Source organism: Marmota marmota, unplaced genomic scaffold (genome assembly GCF_001458135.2).
Source record: "Marmota marmota marmota unplaced genomic scaffold, marMar, whole genome shotgun sequence".
Taxonomy (NCBI): Eukaryota; Metazoa; Chordata; class Mammalia; order Rodentia; family Sciuridae; genus Marmota; species Marmota marmota.
Window position 1 is genome coordinate 7,053,557 of NW_026000243.1, and position 21,696 is coordinate 7,075,252.

General features: G+C 43.6%; 1 protein-coding gene and 1 non-coding gene across 2 annotated transcripts in view; both read left to right on the forward strand.

Moving 5' to 3' along the window:
- Nucleotides 1-6,409: 6,409 nt before the first annotated feature.
- The window catches only part of St14 (ST14 transmembrane serine protease matriptase), a 46,684-nt gene continuing 31,397 nt past the window's right edge, over nucleotides 6,410-21,696 (forward strand). The window contains exon 1 of the mRNA XM_015499049.2: nucleotides 6,410-6,702. Within this exon, the coding sequence (XP_015354535.1) occupies nucleotides 6,622-6,702 (81 nt within the window). The 5' untranslated portion in view covers nucleotides 6,410-6,621. The remainder of the gene's footprint in view (nucleotides 6,703-21,696) is intronic.
- On the forward strand, nucleotides 20,923-20,995 carry Trnaa-cgc. The gene has a single exon. It is a non-coding gene; the product is annotated as a tRNA-Ala (tRNA).

Genomic DNA, 21,696 nt, shown 5'->3' on the forward strand with positions numbered 1-21,696 from the left:
AACTAGCTAAATGAAGGGAAAGATTCAGATATTTATCCTTCCTTTCCTTCACTAATATTAACATTGTGTAACCAAATAGTTAATAAGACATCTCACTTTCTGGAAGTATTCCAGCAAGTAAATAAACAGAAAATGAGAAACTATTAGACTTCCCATTTCCTAATGAATTTAGAATTCAGGCAGACAGCTTGCAATACAAACTAAGGGATAGTTAGACATGTGTCTCCTGTTGAAGACATTACCCACTTTGAAGTAAATTTTCTCCAAAAAGAAAGCAAACTTTTATTCAACGAAAACTCCAGATACAATAGTTTTCAGGGAATACAAAGAGCCAGGGAGCCCACAGATAGACTCCTCCATGAGAATACAATCAGCAAAATTCTGACTATGGCAAAGTCTATAGAACAAATGACCTGGAGTGTTCAGAAAATACACTGTAAAGGGAGGGTCAAAAAGATTAAGAGAACTAAAAACCATTTAAGATAGAATGAAAGAAACAAAAATCATGCTAGGATTGGGAGTGTAATTCAGTGGTAGAATACTTGCCTTATGTGTATGAGCCCCTGTGCTTGATCCCCAGCACTGCAGAAAAACAAAACAGGTCAAAGGTAAATTTTAATGGGCAGAGAGCCAGACCTGGATGATAAAACTGTATAAAGAAAAACAAATAAGTATTTACCATAGTGGTTTCTCTTACTGGGGAGGGTAATGATTGCTTTGGGGACAGTCATGGGGAGGTTTAGGGTGAGAGAGGGTTGACAAGGTTCTACAGTTTGAACATCCCTAATTTGAAATTCCAAAATATGAAACATTTTGAGTACCAACATGATGCCACAAGTGGAAAATTCCACACCAGTGATAGATCACAGTCAAAATGCAAGCACACAAAAATAGTGTATGAAATTAACTTTGGCTATGTGTATAATGTATACATGAAACAAAAATAAATTAGATGTTTAGACTTGAGTCCCATTCCAATATTCTCATTATGTATATGCAAACATTCCAAAATAGGAGAAAATCTGAAATCCAAATTACTTCTGATCTCAAATATTTCCTATAAAGGAAACTCAACCTATATTTTCTCTTACAGTTGGCCATAAGAAGAGTGTTGCCATATAATAATCCAGTAGGTTGTATACAATAGTTATCTTATGCTTTCTTCATATTTGCACTACATTTTTAATAATAATTATCAGTAGAAAATATTTACTTACATTTTACTTATTCATTTGAGTTTTTAATAATTTTGCGAAGACTTATCAAGCGAGTTCTGGGGAAACTAACAGGTTTGAATTCCTGCCTTTGGGAATTGTGGTTTTGAGAGCAGAGTGACGGGGCACACTTGGTCATTCACTGTAATCCCAACAGATTACAGTTGGGCTGGCAGTGTAGCTCAGTGGTAGAGTTCTTGCCTAGCATCCAAGAGGTCCTGGGTTTTTATCCCCAGCACCTCAAAACAAACAAATGAATTGGAGTGGAGCAAACTGGGTGAATGAGAGCTTCCAGAGGCTATGTGTGGTCCAGGGAGGAGATGATGGTGTTCTGGAATAGAGGAATGAAGGCAAGAGAAAAAGTAGATAGATTTCAAACATAATGTGGAGTTAGAACTGATAGATTGGTGATTTGTTTGTGTGTTTGTTGTTTATGGTTGGGTGGAATAAGGAAAAGAGCCAGTGATGTGTTCTAGAATTAGTTAATTGAATGGGTGATGAAGCCCGTTTATTGAGATGACCAAATCCAAAATAATATAAAGGAGATGACACTTCAGGATCTCAAAGCTGCTATTCTGTTCTAAAAGGAGTGACTCATGTTGTGTCCCAGGTTCCTAGAGCTTAGTTTTATCTAGGGCTAAAGAAATGTCTTGCACATAGAAGGCACTCATGCAATCATCTGAAAGCAATGCACATGCAATGCCTCTACTAGCAAATCCAGAGAATAGAGAGAGAGGTCCACCAAGACCCTTCCCTAGCATCCCTGTGTTATGTCAACTTACCGAGCGCACCTGTGCACATGACAGAGAAAGCAGTGTGGCCATTTGTTAATATGTGAAACTCATTTAGTTCAATTCTCATAAAATTACAATATGCTTTTGTTTCTATATTGTTAGTGAAGAAACCCAACAGCACACAGCCTGCGCAGGGGCTTAACATTCCCATACTCAGCTTCATGAATTATTGTCACTTATTGTGCAACGACATTTTGAAAGCCCTTATGTGTAGCAGGAAAATAAAAATCCACTATTTTATAAGATATGTAGCAATTTTGGAAAGAAGAGATTGATTATGTCTAGGAATATGATCACAGATATGATGTTTTATTTATTTATTTATTTATTTAGGTACTAGGGATTGAACCCAGGGATGCTTTACCACTGAGCCACATAACTAGCCCTTTTTAGCTTTTTTTTTTTTGAGACAGGGTTTTGCTAAATTGCTGAGGATGCAAGACTGTTCTTAGGCTCCTTCATGGAAAATTTAGGAACAAAAGCACTGAGATAAGATAATGAGAATTTTTAAAAAGTGGGTTTAATGTAATAAGATAAATTGCCATGACATAACGATTCTAGGGAAGGGTCTTCTGGGCTCCTCTCTCTTCATCTACATTTGCAGCAAACACATCACAGGTGCATTGCTTTCAAATGAATGCATGAATGCCTTCTATGGGCCAGACATTTGTTTAGCTCTAGATAAACATGAAGCTCCAGAAACCCTGGGATACAATATGAATCACTCTTTTTAAAGCAGAATAGCAGGTCTGAGAGCCATGAGTGCCATCCCATCTATGGCTTACTTCCAGTCATGCACTAATTGTCAGTGTTGTACCTTTGGTAATCCAAAGTAGGAAACTATTTTTTGATATCTTCTATTTTGACTTTGGAGAGCTTTATATGATGGAAGTTTACAGATATATTTTCCTATTTATTCAATGGACACAATTTATTGTGCTAGACTCTGAGGACTCAAAGGTCAATAAGAAACAGAAATGTAATGAAGAGGTGATAATGCCATAATAGAGGTACAAACACACCTAGTCCTGGTTTAGAAGGAAGGAAGGAAGAAATCTCTTGGTGGAGGTTTGTAAATCACTCAGGATAGGCTATGTTTGTAGCTGTAACAAACAACCATCAACTCCCAGGGTTTAATGTCCCAAAGCCATTATCACTCATGCCACATAGCCAGTATACCTGGCAGGATCTCTGTACATTGTGACCACTTGGGATCACAAGCTGATAAAGGTTGTATTGTTTTTTAAATGTAATTTTATTTTAAAATTATATTTCATTTAAATTACTTCAAAATTTATTTTTAAACTACATAAAACATAAAGATTATACATATTTATGGGGAACCACATGGTGTTTTTTTAATTAATTTTTTTTAGTTGTGGATGAACCTTTATTTTTATTTATTTATGGTGCTAAGAATCAAACCCAGTGCCTTGCACATACCATGCAAGTGCTCTACCACTGAGCCACAACCCCAGCCCCCAACTGATACATGTATACATTGTGTAATGCTTAAATCACGTTAAACATATCTACCTTCTTAAACATTTATCATTGCCTTAAGGTGATGACAGAGATTTTGTCTCAGAAAAGAGCATAAGGGCTGAGTACTGTCTCCTGTGTTCCTATGTGAAAGTGATGGGTACCGTTTCTTTTAATTCACTTTTTTTTTTGGTTTCAGCTACCCATATGGCCAAACTTACCATCAAAAGGGAGGGCGTATAGCTCTGGCCTCTGCTCAGAAGGCAGAGGGGTAAAAACACTTAGTGAACAGTGCTAGTAACTCCCATTGGTGACTTTGGACTCAAGATATAGAGGAGTAAAGAGGCGCTTTCTACTGGATGAGAAGCTTTGGGAAAGGTGCAAAGGTCAGAAAATGTGGCAGAAAAGAAATGATCCTGTGTAGTGAGCTTTCCTTCACCATGACCAAAATACTAGACAAGAACAACTTAGACGAGGGGAACTTTGTTTCCATATTCAGCTGAATTCATTGCTCTGGGTCCAAGGTGAGGCAGAACATCATGGTGGGAGGGCATGGTGGAAGAGTGCTGCTCCATTCATGGCTGTCAGAAGGCGGAGAGAGGAAGTGGAGGAGATACAGGGACAGTGAACATTTCCAGGGCATCCCCCTGCCAGTGGCCACCTCTTCCAACCACACCCCACCTGTCTACCGTTACCACCCAGTCAGTCCATTCAAACTAGGATGGACTGATTAGGTTACAGCTCCCATAATCTAATCAATTCACCTCCAAATATTCCTGAATTAATACAGGAGGTGTTTGGGGATGTCTCATATTCAAACTATAATAGGTCCAAATAACAATGCTGGCAGGCATGGTTGCAAAGGAGGATGGATCAGAGCATGGAAGCTAGGCTAGGAGATTGGCTTTGGTCCAAAAGACACCCCAGGTTTTAAAGAAGCTGTGGTTTTAGAAAGTTAGCCTGACTGCTTTGTGTAGGAGAGATCCCATGGTGGCACACCGGAGGCAGAAAAATCCCTTTGCCTCTTACAGGAAACCAGGCAAAGAGTGGTGAGGGCTTGAATAGATTGATTAAATGGAGACAAAAGAAGGACTATGTATACATACATATTAAAGAAAGCCTTGGCCAGATTTAGAACTAACTGGATATGAGATGTAAGGTAAGTGGAGAGTCAAAGATAATTTTAGAATTTTGAGCCCAGGAAGAATGATTGTATTATGATTAGAGAAAACAGTGAAAGATGGACAATTTGGGGAAGTCCCTTTTGGGCTTGTTAATTTCAAACCAGGGGCCTTTATTTTGTTCACTCTTGTTGCCTAGTACCTAGGACAGTGTATGTGCTCAATAATATTGATTGACTGTGTAACAGTGGTCAACTCTATTACTCATGTAGAACACTGGTGGAGAAATTCCCTGGTGATTGCTAAGGCAAAGTGACAACTCCTTGGTGATGTCTCTTCTAGGAAGGCAGGTTTCCCTCTCTGAAGCCAGGAGATTAGATGAATTGCCAAGAGAGAAAAAAGGGAGGAGGCTGAAGAGAGAATTTTGGAAACCCTGACATCTAGGGGCTAAAAGATAAGACAAGAATCCAGGAAAGGCAAACATTTGAAGAAAGGATAGTCCGTATCCAATGCAGCAAATGGATAACATGTACAGAAGGAGATGGGCACAGAACCCGTCAAGTGCCTCCCAACCTCAAAAAAGAGGTTGCTACTGACCACCAGGAAGAAAAAAAAAGTTAGTGGCATGGAAGGGAGGCTGGGTCACACAGTGGATATGATTTTTGGTTTTGAAGATGTAACTGAGACACCGTGTTGTAGCAAGGTGACTAAGTGTCTCTGTCTGGCGACAGGAGTGCACCTGCGCTGCAAACTCCTTGTGCAAAGGCAGGAGTTGAGACTGCCCGGTTGCTGCGGTGACGCCCTGTTCAAAGGAGGTTCTGTGTAGGCCACAAGACTATCATTCTTGACCCTGAGTTCAGACACCAGCTGCCAGGGTTAAATAATTATGAGCACAAGTTGATGATTATAATTGGGCTGCCCAGAATTTGTCCTCCATCCTGCATGCTTTGAAGAAAGTTTCTCACAAAAAATCCTTTTGATGTTAAAATCTATATAATAAACGTGCCGAGCTAGTTTGGGTCTTTCATCCTCATCAGGGGATGAAGAACCACTGGGCCCTAACTTTTCCTCTTTGTGTGTGTGTCTGTTCGTCTTTTCTCCATCCCTCATTGCCCTTGACAGCTTTCTGAATTAATGGCTGGCAGGTCACAGCAACTAAAGTAAAAGATCCCATGGAGACTGAAGTTGCATGATGGCAGTAGAGAAACGATGGTTGGCATCAAAGAGCCAGATTGTGTGCACCCAGCACAGAGGTGCACACTTGTAATTCCAGCCACTTGGAAGGCAGAGGCAGGAGGATCACAACTTGGAGGTCAGCCTCAGCACTTAGTAAGACTGTGCCTCAAAATAAAAAAAAAATATAAAGTGCTGGGGATGTAGCACAGTGCTAGAGCGCCCAGTACCAAAAATAAAAAAATAAATAAATAATTACATAAAAAGAAAATAAAGAGGGAAAAAACCAAACCAAACCAAAACCAAAACCAACCAACCAACCAATCAAACAAACAAAAAAAAGAACATAGCTAAAGAAGCTCTCCGTTCCATAGAAAGTGCACTTTTGTAGTACAGGAAGAGAGATTGAATGAACTTGGTTGTTGTTAGGTCCTTACTGATCTCTGATCTAGTCTGGACATCCCCTCTCCCTTAACTGGAGGAGGGTTAACCCTTAACTCCTCTCCGCCTTTACAGAGGGGAGGAGCTTTCCTTGGAAGGCGTGACCAGAGGCGGAGCCCGAAGACGCGGCGGCGGGCAGGAGACAGGTGCGCGGGCTGGCGGGGCGGGGCAGACCCTGAAAGCCACACCCTGAAACTACCTGCGCGGGCCAGGAAGAATGAGAGCGAGAGCGAGAGTGAGAGCCGCCGCCGCCGCCGGCCGGGCGCGCTGGGCCTGCCCCGGAACTTGGCCTTACCTGCGCCCTGAGCTCCCCGTCTCCCCCGCGGCCCGCGGGCCATGGGAGTCGGCTGCCTGCAGGGATCACGTCTCTGAGACCCAAGGCCCGCCACCGAGACCATGAAGAGCGATCGAACCCACAAGGCCGGAGGGGATCCAAAGGACTTCGGCATGGGATTCAAGTACAACTCGCGGCAGGAGGTGGGCGAGGACCGGGGTCTTGGGTGGGCTGGGCGCTGAGGATTCGGCCCCACGAGCCCCAGTGTCCTGCGCACGGCGCTTAGTCTCGGCCAAGCTCCTCTCCATTGCCCGTTGGTGGCCCGGTCGCTGGGCGCACAGGTGGAATTTCCTGTTCGGCGGGTACCTGTCCGCCGGCGGCCAGGCGGGGCTGACCGTACCTTTGGTACCAGAGCTGCGGTGAGCTGGCCACCGTGGAGGGCCTGGAAGCACTGAATCACCCCCTCCGTCTTACTTCCCTCTCGGTCCTTTCCCTGACTTGAAAAGAGGAGCTCCGTATCCGTCCCTCCATTACCTTTGGATTATTAAATCCATCTGTGGGGAGCCAGGGCGCGGACGCAGGGAGTAAGATGATTTGGGCGAAGGAAAGGAGGTTTCGGGGGACTTGGAGATTTGACTATCTTTGGCCTTTGCAGGATTTTTTTTCCCCCTTGATCAAAATCACTTTGGGACCTTTGCTGAGAGTAATTGGGAGACCTAGAGCTTTCCGTGATATAGAGGAAATAGTGATATAGTGGAGCGCGGGTCTCCAGTGTTAGTTTTGCCTGGGCTTCTCCAAAAAGGAATGGAGCCCTTTGGGAAGGTGACTGGGTAGGGATGTGGGAGCACGTGCTTGAATCTTTTGGAAGATACTGAATCAGGAAGCTTTTCTTTGACAGGAAGAACAGAAGCGAGATCTTTTGAAAGATCTCAAAAACATTACATTTAATATACAGAGTCCGGGAAGGGGGTATTAGTCACTTTATTGAAGGACACACCTAGGTGGCAGTGCCTAGGCAGGACTAGCAGCCAGAATTCCCTCTCCGAAGAGAGGACCCCAGCAGGACCTCACATTTCTTGGAAGGCCCTGAATGGGTACTGAGAGGTAGGTTTGTTTTGTGAGAGAGATTTATTCCTTTGTCCCCAGCCCCATTGTTCCTGGCTTCTATGACAGGCCAGATTTTTTTTTTATATGTATTTTTTTTTTTCAGTTGAAGGTGGACACATGCCTTTTTAAAAATTTTTATGTGGTGCTGAGGATCGAACCCAGTGCCTCAGGCATGCCAGGCCAGCACCCTACCACTGAGGCCAGATTTTGGAGCCATCTCAAATTGATTCCTTTTCTTCAAGCAGCATCCTGACTTAGGGAGCTTGCAGAACACAAGATTCCTGGGCTGTTGTGGGTGCCCCCACCACACATACCAACTGAGGCTGGGCAATGTTGTTCTCTCCACTTTTCGCCCCCAAAGACTGGAGCTTCTGGTTGTGCCTCTGCCCTGCTGTGGAGCAGATTGACCTGTTCCTGCCTTCTCTTCCTTTCTGTAATTGGGGTGTTTGTGAATCCTTAATAATTACCTACTTGAGGCTCTAGACTCCTGCCTCAGCAGAGAGCCTACTATTTGGTGTTTATTATTTCAGGGCTGTTTTTTTCCCCTCCTTCCATGTTTACCCTTTCTGTCTTCCCTTTCTGCAACTTTCCTGCTGACACTGGGAAAGTGGATCTTCCTGGAGTCTGAGTCCAACTTACTCCCTGGGCCATTTCCTGGAGGGCACAGCATCTTCCCCTGATGGGGACCAAACTGGGTCTAACTTCCCACTCTTCCCTGGGTTGCTGGACTTGTCTGGTCACCTCATTTTCTTTTCCTTTGGTTCCTGCTCATTTTCTCCTGTGAGGCTTATCCATTCTCCATGCCATTGGGTTGCTCCTTCCACTTTTGATTCTGCTGTTTCCTTCCTGTGACTCACTCTTTGTCTTCCTTTTGCAGAGCTCCACTCAACCAACTCTGTACGTAGTTCTAGGCCAAGTACTGCTGAGGGGCTGGCTCTCAAAGACCAATACTGTGTGGTTGTTCGTGGAAGGAACTTACAGCCTGGGGGAGCAATGCTAAGAGACATGTGCAGAAGGTTAGATGGGGGCAGTGTTTCTGGAAGGAAGTAGCCAAAGCTTGTTTTCATTTCTTCTGAAAGTTTTCTTATATTCTTCCCACCCCAAGCCTCACCCGAAATCTCACTCCCTGGGATCACCTGGAATTGTTTGTGGCTGGGGTCTGCCTTGGCACATTATCTGACCAGGAAGTGGGGCTGCTCTCCCCTGGGTTTGTTCTTTGTGTCATCAGGTCATGCTGGGTCCCAGGAGCACTGTTGCTTTTGGGTTTCACATTCCTGAGCTACTTCCATTTCTGGATCCTGGTTGGTAGTATACTTGGATCTTGGCTGCCTTCTTCCTAAGGCTGATGACCTAAGGCCCCTGCCCCACCCCCGCTGCTCCCATCAAGTGGGAAGTGGCCCTGCTGTGCTATGTGGCATTGTAATATTCTCTGTGGCTCTAAGGCCCTGTTGCCTGTACTGTGTCTGGGGATTGTGTGAGCCCTGCCTGTGTGGGAGCAGGTGTGCAGGTGCCAGTTGTTAAGGCAATATTAAGGAGAACTGAGAAGCCCGCCTCACTGAGTTGCTAGGTCCCTGTTGAATATTTGGTGGTGACTATGAAGCTGTTTGGACATATTCATATACAATCAGATCTTCATTTTCATAAGCAAGATTCAGTGTCCCCTAGCCATATGGGAGACTGGCTTTGGGGAATCGGATTCTGTGAGGTCAAAATCAGGTGTTTGGGGTGGGGGGCTAGTCTGTACAGCCCTGGCTTTTTAGGGTCATCTGTTTATCAATTGGTCAAACATTCACCCATTCATTAAGTCTTTCATTGACATAAGAGACACTGATTTATTAGTTAGGTACCCACTATCTGAGCATGCACTGGGAAATAGAAGTGACACAGTCCCTGCCAGTCACACAGTGCCTGCCTTCAGGGCCCCCTTGTGTGGTATGGGATAATGGAGTTATATTCAGTGTCATGAGTACTAGATTCTGGACAAGCCCTTAGGAGCATCAAGAGAGCATCTGTGTAACCCAAGCTGGAAGTGTTTGTGATCTGGTGGCAGTAGAGTGCTACATGGAGCCGGGGCCCTGCCTAGCCATATGATCTCAGAAATGTTACTTAATTTCTCTAAGTCTCAGTTTCTTGTGGCTATAAAATGGAATGATGCATATGTGCAGGTTGCAAGTATTCAAAGGGATACTTTACATGAAAGTTGTGTGTAAGTTTTTGCACAGTATTCAAATCATATAGTTTGAGTTTTGGAGTTGGAAAGCTGAGGGATGAACAGGAAGTTGATATAATAGTGGGATGCAAGTCAGGAGGCTGAGAATCCCAGGTTTTTTTTTTTTGTTTGTTTTTTTTTTGATACTGGTGTTTGAACCCAGGGATGCTTAACCACTGAGCCACATCCCCAGCCTTTTTTAATTTTAGTATTTTAAATTTTGAGACAGGGTCTTGCTAAGTTGCTGAGGGCCTTGCCAAGTTGCTGAGGCTGGGGTGGGGTGGAGAGTGAGGGGAACTGTAGTGGAGGCAGTGAGCAGAGGGAATCTGGAAATGCTTGTAGGGAGGGATTCATAGATCCTAGCCTTGGAGGGGAAACCTGTCCTTTCCAGAGTGCTTCCCTCTACCATGGTCCTGGGAATGTCTGGAAATTCATAGCCCTCATTTAAGAGTCTGGAAAACTGAAGCATAAGAGACCATCCTAGTTTGATAGCAAGCTTCTTTGGGTAAGATACCCAAGTTGTTTGCTACCAGTGGACCTCATCAAATGGTGGTTCTGCTCAGAGCCAAAGCAGTGGCTTGGGTGTCTTGTCATCACAGGCTGTAGAAGGAGAAACAACTGAGGCTCCCTCACCCCTAGCCTCTGTGGCCAGTGGCCTCTGTCCCTCAGAATGCTGTGGTCCTGGAGTTCCCCTGGCTTCTCTCTGTGGTTCTTCCCAGGCTGTTGGTGTGGTTCTCTCCTAAGACAGGAAGTCTGTTCTTAGAAGGGGAGGGAGAATGTGACAGGGTCCCCAGGTAGCCTAAGTTCCAAAGATGAGATATTTTTCCTGATACTGTGCACACGGCTACTGGAGCATCTGGAGTACTTGTAATGACACTAGCATTTATGAGCATGGATGTGTTAGCTATGCCCCTTAGAAGTAGTAATATTGTCTCTCACTATCTGAGGGGGATTGGTGCCAGAATCCCTGGTGGACACCAAAATCTGAAGTGCCATTATATAATGTAACATAGACAGTCATGCATTGCTTATGAGGGATATATTCTGAGAACTTTGTGGGTAGGTGATTGATGTGTGCAAACACCATAGAGTGTTCATACACAAACCCCCATAGTGTAACTACCACATACCTAGGCTAGATGGCGTATACAGTTGAATCTGTGGTCTGCTGTTGACTGAAATGTTAATCACACATGATTCTATGTGCAAAAATTCTGTGCACATCCTCCAGTATGCTTTAAATCATCTTTAGGTCACTTATAATCCCTGATGCAATGTAAATAGTTGTTGCATTATATTGTTTAGGGAATAATGATAAGAAAAATCTGCACCTGTTCAGTTCTGATGCAATTTAAAAAATATTTTTGGTTCTCAATTGGTTGAATGCTCTAATGAGTACCAGGGGATATGGCATGTTGACTGCTATTATTATTATTATTATTATTATTATTATCATTATCATCTTTTTACAGGTGAGGAAAATGGAGTCTAATTAACTTGCACAAGGTCACAGAGCAAAACAGAAGTGGGGTCTAGGTTGGGACCCAGCTTGTCTGCCTCTGCTCTATTGTACTTGGACTTTAACATACAAAACATGTCTGTCAGCCCAATAGGCACAAGAAGGGATGGATTACTAAGGATAAGAGTTCATTTGATATGGTTAAGAAACTAGATTTCTTTTTTGGGGATGTTTCTGAGATGCCTGGGGCTAAGTTATGAAAGCTGTTTGATAGTGTGGAAATGAGAATAAAAACTTCTTGGCTTTTCAAGAGAGTTTCCACACTAGTTGGCAGTGGTGAAAAGGGTGTTTGCTTATGGCTTAGAGTCTGTGGATAGTAATTCTTTATTGCAAGCTTTTTTTATATTAAGAACTTTTCTAGAAGCAGGGCCCAACTAAAAATTCTGTCTTGGGTGCTCATTCTTTCCGTATTTGCCCATTTTGTCTGGGCTTAGTGCTATATTGGGTTTTCCCCAGAATCCTTACGATAGTTGACTAACTGTTGTAAAGCTTGGGTCCTTCATCTCTTTTGGCCCACATGGATAATTCTGAGATGCTGTTGGTGGTAATGATGATGGTGGTGGGAAGAAGGTTAAGAAAAATATGACAGTCATTTCTACCCTTCACTAAATATGTGCACTTCAGTTCTCACTTGCTCCTTGTAGCAGCTATAAGAAGGAAAATGCCTAGTTCACAGATGAGAATACTGAGAATCAAAGGGCTTGTGTAAGTGTCCCAAAGACAGTAAGAATTAGAGCAAGAATTTAAACCTGATCTGTGCAACTTCAAAGCCTATGATCTTAACCACAAATGCTATCATAAAATTGTATCCCAAAGATGTTGGTGATTGACGCACATCCCTAGCAAAGCCCCAGAACACATCATTAGCGAGTTGTGAGCACATAAAAAAAGAAGTAGTGATCACCAGGCGCCAACACAAGTGCACCAAATCTTCTCACTTCAAACTTGTCTAGTTTCCCTTTTGATGAGGTTACTTAGCTGGTAGACCAGGAGCTCACTAAGCTGGAGGTATGATTCCAACAATGCTTTAAATAACACATAGCTTTGACTATCACGCACATGATTAAATATCATTAAAAATTTAAACTGATAAAATAATTCACCTACCCAAGCCAACATGTCGTCAGGTTCCCATCTCTTGTTCCTTGTTCTACATAGGTGTGTGTGCTTTGTCTAGTGTGTTGTAGTTGTGCACATACCCTCTGTGTTCTGGGGATGGCCTGTCAGTCTTCTGTCTATTAGACATGCTGGAGGACTGGGGAATCCTGAGATCTGGTAGTATTATGTCTGATCGTGCAGTTGCATTTAAGAAGGTCCCTCTGGGTGTGGTCTCCCACCTGGGTTCTGGGCCATTTCCTTTTTAGTGACAACTCAGAGGAGGTCTTGGGGCTCTTGCCTATTAGCTGTTATGGATGACACCCAGCTGGGAGGGAAAGGTCGATACCTGGATAATTTAATTATGAGTCAGAAAAGAGCTGGACAGTCGGAATGAGAGGCTGCCACGAGCAGAACATGTCCTTCTGGGTTAGGAGTAAGAGCTGCACATACCACACCACCTTCAGTGCCAGGAACAGAAACACCTCCCTCCTGTGGTCACCCTTGAGGAAATGGTTGACTCCAGCACATGAGATCCAGAATTTAGAGTTGACAGTAATCACAGGAAAGGCCACGCTTGTAATGTGGCTGCCCAAAATCTAAACTAAGTTTTTCTCCCCTACAGTTTTATTTGGTCATACCTGTAATATTATTAAAAGGCTAATATACTATAATTTATTGAATACACACATATATAGTCAAAGAATATCTGGCCAATGAAGGCAAGTAGTAAGAATTTTAGAAATGGAGGACAGTGCCCATGCATAGGCATTGTGACAGTTTTCTGTTGCCTATGCCTGTTTCCTAAAAAATGTTTGTTTATTTTTCATTAGAAAAATTAAGATTTTTTTAATCAGACAATGTAGAATTGTATAGCTAGAAAGCAAAATTCTTCCGAATTCTTTCTAGATTTTAATCCCTGTAAACAGAGCTGTAGTTTGGATCTTAAGTGTCCCAAAGGCCCATTGGAGATGGTGGAAACTTAAAGAGGTGCAGCCTAGTGGGAGGTTTTTGGGTCACTGGGGACATGCCCTTAAAGGGGATTTTGGGACCCCAGTCTTTCTTGCTTTTTCATGTCCCCACCATGAGGTGAATGGCTTTGCTCTGTCACTCATATCCATCATGATGTGCCAACACAGGCCCAAAACAAGCATGCTGATTGGTCATGCACTGCAGCCTACAAAACTGTGAGCCAAAATAAACTTTTCCTTTTTATAAGTTGATTATCTTAGGTATTGTGTTACAGTAACAGAAAGCTGACTCATGCAAATAGTTTCACTGATACTTTCCCACAAGTCTTCTATGCCTATACTAATGTCAATGAAGACATTAATATATATATATATATACACACACATACACACACACACACACACACATACATATATTCTTTTCCAAATGAAATCATAGTATAATACCATTCTGTAGGTAAGACATGATTCTGACTAATTGATTCATCAATCATATATTAAATATCTTAATCTGGGCTGGGGTTGTGGCTCAGTGGAAGAGCGCTTGCCACACATGCAGGGTCCTGGGTTCGATCCTCAGCATCACATAAAAATAAATAAACAAAATAGAGGTATTGTGTCCATCTACAACTAAAACATAAATATTAAAAAAATATATCTTAATCCATGCTGGGATTATTGAGCAAAGACACAAGTCTTTCTCTTCCCCTTCCTCATCTAAGAAGAGATACCCCATAAACTGAATGGTGGGAAGTAGCCATATAAAGTTGGCGCTCAATATCTGCATACTGCATTTATGAATTCAACCAACCACCTATTGGAAATGTTTGGAAAAGAGATGTGTTTATATTGAACACATACAGATTTTTTTCCTGTATTTATTGCCTGAGCAATACAGTATACCAACTATTTACATAGTATTCACATTATTAGTATTCTGAGATGATTTATAGTATAAGGGAGAATGTGTATAGGTTATATGCAGTACTATATCATTTTATATAAGGGACTTGAGCATCTGTAGATTTTGGCATCTTATGGGGTCCTGGAAATAGTCTTCCAGTGGATATGATGGACAACTGTACTTTTTGGATTTTTTCAGTCTATCTTAGTACTTTCATGTTAACTACCTACTCTTTGAAAACCATCTTTGAGGGCTGGGGTTGTGGCTCAGGGGTAGCATGCTTGCCTAGCAAGTACGGGGCCCTGGGTTTGATCCTCAGCACCACATAACTACAGCTAAAAAAAAAAAAAGAAAGAAAAAAGAAAACCATCTTTGCTGCATAAGCTTTTATCAAGTGGATATATCATTTGTTCTTATTTTCATTTTATTGCTGCACGTGCTACTTGTCTGGATGAGGTGGGTTACTGATGAACAGATACTTTGGAAGTCATGTGGGTCAGACTTCGTGGAGTTATGCTGTTGAATTCCAGGGACTAAGGTAGTTGTGTTCATGGAAATATGACTAACAGTGAGGTTAAACCAGATAGCCAAAAGTTTAGAAAACATTTTGTATAAACAATCAGAGGAATTGATCATGGTTAACCAGATCAAGGGAGAGCTTTAGCACTAATGTGGAGTATTTCTGCTGCTGCCCTGAGATGGAGAAATTAGACTGGTTCTGTTGCAATGCTGACTAGTGCCGCGGTCATTGCAATGCCACACTCCGGGGAAGCAGAACTTGCTAATATTGATGCTCAGTGAAACTACTATTTCCCCTATGAAGGATGGCCCCAGGAAGATGAGAGGTGAGCTGCTCTCTAAAATCTGTCCTGCTGTAAGCATTGGGTTCCAAGAGCCTTGAAGTTTTCGCCTTGCTCCTCTCTTTTTACTTCCAGAAATTTACCACCAGAAATTCTGCTTTGCAATTATGGACCCAAGGGTCTCCCCTGTTCTCTCCTGGGGTCAGGGGTTTTCTTATTTGCCTATTCCATCATTTCACTCCAACATCTTATATAGCTCAATTAGGGGACTGGGAGCAATAGGTATTTCAGAATCCAGTCAATTCTCAGAGACTACACGTAGATTAGGACTTTTCCACTAACTTCTGCAGATCCCTGGGTCTCCCAAAGCAGAAACAAATTGGGTACCTGCACGTCACAGAATACTCCTCAACCATGAAAAAGAACATTGTCTAATCTACTGATAGATGTCATAGCTTAAATGAGTCACCAGGGAACTTTTTACAGCTTTTTACAGTGAAAAAAGGCAATAGTCCTTAAATCCTATATGCTGATTTATTTATATGAAATTTTTTAAATGAGTGAGAGGATGGATTAGTGGTTTGGGGGTCTGAGGGGGATGGGAGATGGGAGGGAGGTGAATATAGTTGCAAAAGGCAACAGGGGGAACCTGGTGCTGGACCTGCTCACAAGCTTGACTGTGATAGTGGCTATAGGAGCTTGTACAAGTGACTAAATTCTGTGGAACTCATTACACACATAAGAGCAAATATAAGTAAGACAAGCTGTCTGAATATTATCCTAGGTTATATCAATGTTGTGGTATGATCATATGGTTTTATGAGGTGTTACCATTGGGGAAAACTGGGTAGAATGTACAGAGGAGCTCTCGTATTATTTCTTACAACTTCAAGGTAATCTACGATTATCTTGATAAAAGTTTCAACAGTGGAGAATGCACTGAGCCATGGAATCAGATTGTGGGTTCAGTGAAAAGAAAGGAAGTAACATGCTACTGGCCACACCCTCACTCCTCTTGTTTAGTGTCCAGAGGATCTGGTGTCTGGCTGAAGCTGTGCAGGAGGAAGGTGGCTGGGCTGGGAAGGGCTTCTGCAAATAAGGAGACTTGTGCGAACTTGGTATAGGCTCTTCTGAGAGCCTGAGATAGAATTCTTTGGTTGGAATTTCCAAAAGAGGATGTGTCCTGGTGGTGGTGGTGGTGTGCATATGTGTGTGTATTGCAGAGGCAGGGACAGGAGAGGAAGAGACCAGGCAGAGTCCAGAGTGGAATGGTGGCCCAGCCACTTCTGATACCAGAGAGCCCTGGAGGGGGGCTGTCAGCAGAGCTCCTCAGTGGGGATAGAACATTCTACCTTTTTCCAGGATAAGGAGAGTACTTTGGGACACAGGCTTGGAAACTGTCCTGGTGCCTGGAACCTCCAGGATAATTCCAACCTGCCCTGGGAGGCTACCTAGATCTAAACATGGTGGGAGAAGTCCTTCAATCAATCTACGAACCAGTCATCAATCAACAGATTTACATGCCCTGGGCTCCATCCCCAGCACTGCAAAACAATCAAGTGCTAACTCTGGGCAAGATTGGGGGTGGAAGGGATGGAGGGGAAGGGGGCAAGAGAGGAGGCTCTCCTGGCTCGGGTCAGGCTGGCTGGTTGGGCAGACCTTGACACAACCCCCCATCCCCATGCCTGGGCTTCAGGAAGATCTGCCAGGTCTTTAAATCAGCCCACACACCGTAAACTGGTGCTGTAAAAGTTTTTGTTTTGTTTCAGTGTTTGTACTCCAGCTGTTCCCACCAGACCTGAGGGAGAAGTGGGACTGCATGGCCTTGGGCAGGTGGATGGGTGGTGGGTGGAGAAATAAAAATCAAAGGGAGGTACAAGGTTAGGCCCCTGTCATTAGCAGAAATCAGCTTAATTATATTCTACAGTTGGTTTACTTGGAGGGGCATAAGGAATCATTAACCCACTTTTAAGGGGGAAACAGGTGCCATGAGAAGTATTTGCCCCAGTGGCTCAGGGATCTCAGCTCCGACCCCTTATCTAGGTCACACCCATCCTACTCCCCGCAAAATGAGTCTCTGTCTGGGCCTTGTTGCAGGGGTGTGTGGCTCCCATCTGGAAGGTGTGCCGGCAGGGAGGGCCCTAGCAGTTCTGGGAGGTATGAAACCTGCAGTATCTAGCTGCTCCCTGACAGAGAACCACAGTGTTTCTGTGTTGGCAGAGTGTCCTCAGTAGACAAAGCCAGGTCCCTGGGGGACTTTCCTTCATGATCTGGCTAGGTGTGGAAACTTGGTTTATTTCCTTAAGTCAGAGCTACCAGCTGGCCAGAGGATCAGCTTTCTGTTCCCCTGATGGGTTGGACTTATACATGTATAGCAAATTCTGGATCCTCCTTGGGAGCCTCATGCTCCCATTTGTTTCTCAGTTGCTCTCTGTCTGGTTGGGCAGCTGAGGAAAGTGATGGTCAGAGGGCAAGGATGAGAGGGCTCAGTGGCAAAATGGCAAAAATGTTTGGAGAGCTCAGTGTTCTCCTGGAAGCTGGGACTGGGAGTATGTGTCTGTGGAAATTGGTGACAGCCCCAGGGACTTTTGGGATGATGCTATAACCTATGGTGGGAGGATCCCCAGGGCAAGGAAGTAAAACCCAACCCCACACAGCAGGTACCTTGCACCTTAGGTGGTTGCTTAAAATAGACCAGCCTGACTGATGAATCTGGAAGCCTCCTCTCACTGGTGATGGGAATTGGGTGAGCCAGGCAGGCAGCCTCCTGCAAGCTGGAAATGGTAGGTGGAATTTCTCAAACTCTCAGGTTCCTAAGAATGATCTGGTGCACTTGTTAAAATTATCAGATCCCAGGCCCTGCCCCTGACCAAAATATCAACATCTCCAGGAAGGAGTTTGGGAATCTGGAAGCTAAGCAAGCCCTTTGTTTGTTTTAGTTTATTTATTCATTCTTTTTTTTTTTTTTTTGTGATACTGGGGATCTAATCCAGGGGTGCTCTGCCATTGAATTATATCCCCAGCCCTTTTTATTTTTTATTTTGAGGCAGGGTCTCACTAAGTTGCCGAGCCTGTCCTTAAACTTGTAATCCTCCTGCCTCAGCTTCCTAGTTGCTGGGATTATAGGTGTGTACCACTGCATCCAGCTAGTGTATTTTTTATTATAATTTTCCACAACTGGACAAGTCTGGGGAATGCTGGGTGGTATGAGCATAGAGAACTGTAGCCTCTGTGTGCTTCTTGAGAATCTGTCTTCTTGAGAGATCATTTGTCCGAGGTCAGTGAATAGGTGGGAGTATTCCAATGGGGGTCTTCTTTTTGTTCCCTTCTCATTTGTCCTTCAGTCATCCCTGGGCTCTCTGGATTAGAAGTTGTACTGGGCACTAGATTTTGATGGTGGTAGAGTGGGTGGGGTCCCTGCCTTTAGGAGCTTGCAGGTGACTGGCTGCTCCCTGTACACAGCTGCTCAAGTCCACCTGAGGCTGCTGGTTTAACTGGAGAGACCCCATCTGTGCGGGGCCTCTCTTAGCTGAGACCACCCTTTTAATACAGGTGTGCCTCTGGGGTGTTGTGGGTTCAATTTCAGAATATCCTCATAGAAATTCACATGAAATATTTGGGTTTCCTAGTACATATAAAAGTTATGTTTATCCTATACTTTAGTCTACTGAGTGTGCAGTAGCATTCTATTTAAGAACACAGTTTATATACTTAATTAAAAACACCTTTTTTGTGGGGCTGGGGTTGTAGCTCAATGGTAGAGTGCTTGCCTAGCATGTGTGAGGTACTGGGTTTGATTCTCAGCACTGCATATAAATAAATAAAATAAAGGTCCATCAACATCTAAAAAATATTAAAAAAACCCTTATTGTTAAAAAATGGTAACAGTCATTGAACTGTTGAAAAAATGTTACTCATAGACTTGTTGTATGCAGAGTTGCCACACCTTCAATTTGGAAGTGTCACAATATCCGTGAAGCGCAGTAAAATGAGATATAATAAAAACGGGGTAAGGCCACCCATTAGCAAATGAATGAAGAGGCCTTTCTCTGACTTTACCTCTGGTATCTCTCTCAGTGCTGCCCACGTCTGGGCTTGGCATTGTCCAGATGACAAATATGACAGTTCGAATTTGGAGATCATTCCTTGTGCAGTCATCTGAGATGGCCACTAGCCATTCAGTGGGCATTTAGAGATGGCCACAAGAGTCATGATGGCTTGGTCTTCCCATTGAGCAGGGGGAACATCTTTGACGTGTTGCAGAATACTTCTCAACCTGGAGAAACATTCCTGGTGCTCAGTCCCTACTGTCCTTTCTTGCTTGAATGATCACAGGGACTTGACTGCCCCCAATGGTGGTGGATGATGTCATGGGATTGAGATGTGTCCCATCTGGTTAGGTGGATGCACTGAGTCACTGAACATGCAAGTGAAGAGCGTCTGCCACACATCAGGGACAGTTGGCAGTGGCACATGAATCTATCCACCCTTGTCCTGATCTCAGGTCTGAGCCACCTGTGTCCCCAGACAGTGAAATCACATCTGCCCCTTGACCTTGATCTCCAGCAGCAGAAGCAGGCTACCATTTGTCTTGTGATTGCCCTTAATGGTCCCTCCCTGAAGTCTAAGTAACCTCTCAGGTTTCCAGGATCATCCGCTGCCTTCCCAGCAGATCACACCCACCTTAGTTAAATGAGGAACAATCTTTAAAAAAAAACAAAGTCTGGCATGAAGATTTATTTTGTCCCTCACCTGTTTTGGTTGGTATTTCATGTGAATTTTGGATTGTTAGTAGTATTTTTGCTGTTTATAAATATAATCACCAGTTGCTTTTCTCTAATGAGCACATTATGAGCTATCATTGGCAAATTCTTGCTTTGGATTTGCTTGTCCCAGAGCTGGAGGGAGGGGTCATGGGCCATAGTGAGTTTGTGTCCCAGTGATGGGTGTAGTAGTGAGTGCTAGGAACTAGGAGAGGGTTTCTCTCAGTGGGCGGATCCTGTTGTTGATTTGAACAGAGTTTTGTTTGTTCTGCTTTTGGCTTTCAGCCCAGGTTAGTTTCTTATTTAATGGGAGTAGGGTGACCACAAGCCTTTTTCCTATATTAGTAAATAAAATATACTTTTTGGGGGTCTTCTATAAAGCAGTTATGTTATTATTTTTTGACAAGCATTGACCTTGAGGAACATACCACTTGCACTACTGTGCTAAAATCTGCAGGGTTGCTATGATATCCCTTCCTGGGTTTCTGGGACTGTCCAGGAAGTTGATTTGTAATGGCACTATTGAATCACATCCTCCCACCTGCTGCCTTGATTCTCCTTCATCTGTCCCAAGTCCTTTACTCAACAAACACTTCAAACACTTTATTCCCATCCATCTTCCTGGAAGTCATTCCTTGTTCTTTTGTCACAGTGGCCTAGAACTAGCTTGTGTTTCTGGGGACCCTGGCCAGGGACCAACTAGACTTGGTGGTAGGAAGAGGCCCCTGTGGTTATGTGGCCCTATCTATGTTTGTGGTAAGCCAGCACCTGGCTTCATAGCATTATGTTGTGCATGTGCACCTGTGGATGCTTACCTTTAAGAAAAAAAGAGGCAAAGCAGGTACAGGTGCACTTTCTCTTCGTTTGGCTCTATGGCCACATGGATTATGTGTGCAATTAAGCCAGGGTGGATGGGAGCTCCCTAAGACCTCTTCCTCCTACCTCCACATCTGCCCAGCACTGGCTTAGGGGCCTGTGTCTGAAGCCCTGCCTAAGAATTGAAGAGCTTGGTTCCTGTTCCAGCTTTGCTGCTTACTGATTACTATCTTGGGGCTGGGGATATAGCTCAGTTGGTAGAATGCCTGCCTCGCATGCATAAGGCCCTGGGTTCAATCCCCAGTACCCCCCCCACACACACACACACACAGTATACTGATTACTATCTTTGTGACCTTGGAGGTCACTCCCTCTTGCTCCACCTCAGTTTCCTTATCAAAAAAAAATAAAAACCACCAAGGGATTATGCAAGATGACATCGTTATTACTCCTGAAAATGGAGTTGAGAGTTAGGACTATAAAAGGAGGCAGGCTAGTTACTGATTAAACAGTTGTTTCTGGGCTGAGTAGAGTCTCAGAGTTCATACTTGCTTCTGGAGGTTGACCACCCAGGGAGGCAGAAAACCAGGATCAAATTCTGGATCTGCCACTGAGTGCTCTGTGAGTTTGCAGAAGCGTCATTTCTCCCTGCCTTTCCTGTAAGTCAGAAAGTGATAGTGCCAGTCTTTTTTTTTTTTTCTTCCTATGTATTTCATGATTAAGTACCTAGAAGAGCACAAAAAATGTATTAATTCCTGATAAAATCATCTTCAAGGGCTGGAGTTGTGGCTCAGTGGTAGAGCACTTGCCTGGCATGTGTGAGGCCCTGGGTTCGACCATCAGCACCAACACCACATATAAATAAATAAAACAAAAGATTCATTGAAAACTATATATATATATGTATATATGTATAAATCAAGTTTTTTTTTCTTTTTTTTTTTTGGTGATGCTGGGAATTGAACCCAGGGACTTAGTGTACATGCTTAGGTAAGCACTCTACCAACTGAGCC